The sequence below is a fragment of the Bombina bombina genome, chromosome 1 (genome assembly GCF_027579735.1).
Source record: "Bombina bombina isolate aBomBom1 chromosome 1, aBomBom1.pri, whole genome shotgun sequence".
Lineage (NCBI taxonomy): Eukaryota > Metazoa > Chordata > Amphibia > Anura > Bombinatoridae > Bombina > Bombina bombina.
Genome location: NC_069499.1, coordinates 247,299,842 through 247,305,841, shown reverse-complemented (window position 1 = coordinate 247,305,841; position 6,000 = coordinate 247,299,842). Strand labels below are relative to the sequence as shown.

Below are 6,000 nucleotides of genomic sequence, written 5' to 3'. Positions count from 1 at the left end.
CAATGTGAATGATTGAAATGTAGAGCACACTGATCCCTGTTATGGGTGTAAGAACGCACAGACTCAGGAGCATCACACTATAAACTGCGGTGGCTGAGCTGAAGGTTGGCAAACACATCAAAGCTTCGTGACTGAAAGTGTAGTCTCCAAATCCCATTAAGGGCAGCGCTGCCACCACCACAGAGTAGGTCCACAAGAGCACTAGTATAATTAAGATCCTCTTCTTTGTAATGAGCTGAGTATATCGTAGCGGGAAGCAGATCTCTGCAAACTTGTCAACAGTCGCCCATACCAAGGAGTTCAGTGATGCCATTTGAAGCAAGATGAATAAGAATCCCTGGAGCCAACAGGCAGTGCCATCTTCAGAAAATATTCCTCCTTCAGACAGACAGTTATAGATGGCGACAGGGATGACGCTTATCCCAAGAATCATGTCGCACAAGCTGAGATTCAGAGAGAGAGCCCAGGTGTCTGTGCGCAACTTCAGATGAGTGGCAAATAGGACTAGCAAGAGCAGATTGGCACCCACAGTACCAATGCTTGTGACAATCATTAGCGTGACGTATAGATATGGTGCAGCTTGCATTTTCTGCCAAGAGTTTTGGTTATGTTTCTCTGTCAGGTGTTGCAACTATAACTTGATACCACCATCACTCCTGGCGCTTGTAGTGTCAGACAACTAATATACAAATGACAAAACCGTCAACAATTTTTTATTTACTTTCAGCTTGTTGATGTGGGAGTTGTATTTTTCATTCCTATTCATCTAAAATGTTGGTGATTTAAAAATAAATTATATAATGAATATAAATAAAGATTTGTCCCCAGTATGCTTATGCTTGAAGATTGTAGTTTTGTTATTAATCACCTAAAAAACAAATAAAACGAGAAAGAAAATATACTTTTATTTATTTTTTGGAGTGGTGGTTGCTGTGGATTTCTATTGCTATGTTGTAACATTTTTACCACTTTTTGGAGTTGGTAAAGCTGTGTATTTGTATAATATATTTAATACATCACATTGATTTTGGCTTAACTGTTTCAGGATTTTTTTTATAACTGCATGAACAGTATTTAATGAGTCCATAGTACTAGTATTTTTTGTAGACTTTCCATAGGAATATAAATTGTAAAACAAACACAGTAAAAGTGAAGGGACAGGAGATGTACATTTTTACTTCATGCAGACTTATTAGTTGTAAACCTAATGTATTAAAGATTCAAATTGGTTTATTTACTGGTACAGTTTACCTTATCAATTGGGATTATTAGTTCCCATGGTCCATAGAACTGAATTTGAGAAATAAAACTCACAAGGTACCACAGATCCATACTCTGAGCATAAATATTTGCTGTTTTATCAAAATGCTTTTTCATTTGACAGAGGCAGATACACAGCATGAAAATAATGTCAATCTTAGAGATGATTAATATGAAAAGAAAACAAAAATCAAATCCAAACAGCACATACAACGGGATACTCCATGGATCAGATGGTGTAGTAGCTGCTGTGTTTGTGAGAGCTTAATTCTAGCCTTAGACCATTGTATTATTTCATTATTATCCCAGCTCCAGGCAGCAAAGTATTATTTTTATGGTCTGGAAAATATTACACTGACTTATCTGTCATGCTGTAAACATTAAAATAAGCCTATAAAATATTATGGCTTCACGTTTAATGTTAAGCAAACTATTTGAGTGACTGGATATGTATTTAATTGTTAGCTACATCTAGAGAATATAATCTTACATTTGAGGGTGAACAGGTCACATCTTGCCTGTCACTATGGTTTCGTTAGTCACACCAAATATGGTTGTGAATTTACATCCTATCCATAAACCAGATTCAAAGGTGTAAAAAAAGGAGACCCCTTTTTATTATTGTACACAGGTTTCAAAAAGAGACCAGACACACAGAGTACCGAGATGCAAGTAAAAATAAATACCTTTCAGATGGTCTTCAAATGACAGAGGCTCACTGAAGATGCTGTGCTTCTGACTACTAGATAGGAGCAGCTATGTCTTGCTGGCTGTCAATACTGAAGATGCACACTCTTAAGAGGACGGCTGAAAAGTGAAGTTTATGGATCAGTAGTCATATGACGAGCAGCATCCTGTAAGATCCAGTGTCTGCTAGCTGACTGATGAGCACAAGTGTGTAAACCCTAGAGACAAAAACTCAAACAAAGTCTTTCTGTTGGCTCATATATTTTTATTGCTGTGCATATTTCAGCTAATTTCCTCTGTGCTAGGTAGTGAAAGGGGGGCTGTGTTGTAACAACCTAACAGTGTGTATTACCTGGTGTTTTATTACTGTGATTATCTTTTGTGTCTGTCAACTTAATCCAGTGCTATTAATTAGCCAGAGGTTAATGCAATCCTAATGAGGGGACATCTCGGAAGTCCCAACTGAAATAAATACAGGCAAAGGCAGTTTCTGCAATATCAAGACTGTACCAGGGGAATAACTATTGAAGGAAATATTTCAGAAAAGGCAACATTTAAATTAATTATTTGATTCAGTTTGAAATCCATAATAAACAACATTTAAAAATTTCTACTGGATTAAACTTTTATTTAAAAGTTTCTTGGAAGTGCACGTGTTTTGCTTAAAGTGACAGTAAAGTCAAAATTAAGTGTTCGTGATTCAGATAGAGCATGCAATTTTAAATAACTTTCCAATTTACTTATTTTATAAAATGTACTTTGTTCTTGTGTTATCCTTTGTTGAAGAGTTCACCTAGATAGGCACTTAGGAGCATGCATGTATCTCTAACATTCTATAGCAACAGTGTTTGCAACTATAAAGAACATTGCTATAAACATTGTTGTAAACACTTCTGCCATAGAGCTCACATATGATTAATCTTTAAAGGGACACTGAACCCAAATTTTTTTCTTTCGTGATTCAGATAGAGCATGAAATTTTAAGCAACTTTCTAATTTACTCCTATTATCAAATTTTCTTCATTCTCTTGGTATCTTTATTTGAAATGTAAGTTTAGATGCCGGCCCATTTTTGGTGAACAACCTGGGTTGTTCTTGCTGATTGGTGGATAAATTCATCCACCAATAAAAAAGTTCTGTCAAGAGTGCTGACAGAAAAAAAGCCTAGATGCCTTTTTCAAATAAAGATAGCAAGAGAACGAAGAAAAAATGATAATAGGAGTAAATTAGAAAGTTGCTTAAAATTACATGCTCTATCTGAATCACGAAATTTGGGTTCAGTGACCCTTTAATAAAGGATTCCAGGAGAACTACACAAAATTGATAATAGACGTAAATTGGAAAGTTGCTTAAAATTTCACGCGTTGTCCAGTCCATTTAAGTTTAAGTTTGACTTCACTGTCCCTTTTAAATGTTCTGCTACACACACATACTTTGGCAGGCTCATATTTTGAATTTTTACTTTCTGTGTACACTAAGTTTGTCTCTGTGGTAACACGTCACAGTTTGGTATATGATTTTGGAAATAGGAAAGTATATTCTATTAAAATGAGTTCTTATACAAATGTCATTTTGTAGTTAATTTACAAGTTTAAAATAATGATCTGACTCTTAAATTAAGGCACATACGTAATGTATGATATTAAAGGGACATGAAACAAAAAAATATTACATGATTCAGATACCGAAACGCATCAGTGGGTCACTGGGAACATCCCAAAACTTTCCATCCTAAGCTGAACATGTGAATATCTTAATTGCTTTTTAATCGCATAAACTGTGATGGTGCTTCATTTCTGCTGTTAAATGATTCAGATAGAGTATGCAATTAAACAACTATCTTATTGCTTTTTCTAAATCACAAAATAGATTTTTTTGGGTTTCATATGTCTTAAAATCTGGTAAATATGCATTATTTAAATATAATTTTAAAGTGTTAAGCAAATCACAACCTGTACAGTGAGTAGTGGTCAATTGTTTTCCATAGTACCTGTGCAAAAATGACTGCTCTGCAGGATAGTAAATGAATCCAAACAGAGAAAGAAATAGTCCACTTCATCTAAAATAGCATGAAGGTGTGGTCCCCAGATATTTCTGTTAGGGGCAGACTGAGACTGTTTAAGCATGCCTGATTCCGATTTGTTCAGGATCACTGGGTACTAAGTATAATATCTGAGGGTTACAGAATAGGTTTTCGAATTGCCACCTCAAACACAGTTCCTTCTGTCTCCTGTTTCCAAAAATCCCTTAGAGGCAGGAGCCTTTTTTCAGTGCATCCAGGATTTGGAAGGTATGAGAGTGATCCAGTTCCTCAAGTAGTACAGGGCCTAAGTTACTATTCCAATCTCTTTATAGTGCCAAAGAAGAAAGGCACGTTCAGGCCAATTTTAGATCTCTAATCTCTGAATACATTTCTGAGTGTACCTAACTTCAAAATGGAAAATAGTCTTGCCATTAGTCCAGCAGGTTCAATTAATGACCACAATCGATATTAAGGATGTATATCTACATATTCCTATTCACAGGTTTGCCTTTCAGTTTGTAGCACTTCCTTTTGATGTAGCAACAGCCTTAATGACGTTCACAAAAGTTCTGGGGGCTCTTCTGTCGATGATAAGAGCTCAGGTTTTCTTATTCAGACTCCATCCTTGCACTTGACCACCATACATACAACAACCATGATTTAGTTATTAACCAACCCTGGATGGAATATCAATTTTCCAAAGAGTTCCCTGATTCCACACACCAGAGTTACCTTCCTAGGGGTAGTCATAGATTCTGTATCTATGCATCTTTGTCTGACAGAACTTCACAGAGCAAAGTTACAGAAAGTCTTTACCAAACTAAATAACATATCTTCCATCAGTTGCTTAGTGCATGGAACTTAAAGGGTTGATGGTGGTGGCTTCAGAAGCTGTCCTCTTCTGCAAGGTTTCACTTGCATCCCCTTCAACTTTGTATGCTCAAGCAGTGGAGGAAATCATACAGACCTATCTCAGTCAATTTGTCTGGATTGCAAGACCAGGCAATCTCTCTTCTGGTGGATATCTTACAGGTCCCTGTCCTTTTAAAAGCATTCATAAGAGGATACACTCCTCGGCCTACAGTTAGGCAGCTGTGCCTGCAGATTTATTGATCTCATGGTTAAATGGAGGAATGTAAGATTTGCATTTTGCTAATAGTTTGTTTTCCTAGAAAATAAACTTAAACAAACTACAGATTTAGAGAAGTTGATTTTCTAAGCATGTCTCATTTAAATGTTTTGTATATCAAGTAGTATATACAAACAAGTGCCATTTAACCCCTTACCCTGTACGTCACTGGTCTTTAAGGGTTTTTCTGCCTATAATAGTGTGGGTCTCACCTCCAGCAGCAAGTACTATTACACCCTCCTTCCTTGCAGGCTTCCTGAAATCGTGCGGTGTGGCAGTTTTGCAAGAATGTTATCCATTAGCAAGAGCACTAGATGGCAGCACTATTTCCTGCCATGTAGTGATCCAGACACCTACCTAGGTATCTCTTCTACAAAGAATATAATGGAAACAAAGCAAATTTGATTATACAAGTAAATTAGTAAAAAAAAATTGTGTATCCTGGCTTTAGTGCAAACAAAAAGCATTTGTGTTGTTCACCTCTTTCCTTAATTGTACTGATAGCTTTAGTATTTGCCTACTAGTTCTAAATACAGTTTTACAGACGTGTGAGGGGAAAATATGAATTTCTTTACACCAATAGTAGAGCCATGTTGGTTTTTCATTGTCTGTTGCAAAGCCTCAGTATCTATCCTCTTTCACATCTCTCACTCCTAAGCTCATGCTTTACTATTTACACCCCTGAAAACTTCTGTGAGGTTCCTACCTATTCCAAGCAGTTTACTATATATCCCACTAGCCCTGAATATGCTTCTTCTTTATCTTTATTTTTATTTTATTTATTTATTTTTTATATTTAATGCAATTTTTGTATTCAGTGAAAAATATGTACAGGGTCACCAGGGCCTGTGTTGGGGGGGCCCATAGCATTCCATTTATACATAGGTGTGTGCAGAATGTG

General features: G+C 36.3%; 2 protein-coding genes across 3 annotated transcripts in view; one reads left to right on the top strand and one right to left on the bottom strand.

Moving 5' to 3' along the window:
* LOC128645140 (rhodopsin, GQ-coupled-like) overlaps nt 1–2,060 on the bottom strand; it is a 62,812-nt gene extending 60,752 nt beyond the window's left edge. The window contains exon 1 of one of the 2 annotated variants that reach the window (XR_008400079.1): nt 1,947–2,060. Coding sequence is in view for 1 of the 2 variants with exons in the window: in XM_053697911.1 (XP_053553886.1) it covers nt 1–313 (313 nt within the window). In the remaining variant the exon portion in view is untranslated. Of the gene's footprint in view, nt 410–1,946 lie in introns of those variants that run through there. The other variant, XM_053697911.1, reaches the window with a different exon arrangement.
* The window catches only part of SEC23A (SEC23 homolog A, COPII coat complex component), a 480,777-nt gene that overhangs the window by 243,595 nt on the left and 231,182 nt on the right, over nt 1–6,000 (top strand). The gene's annotated exons all lie outside the window — the stretch shown is intronic.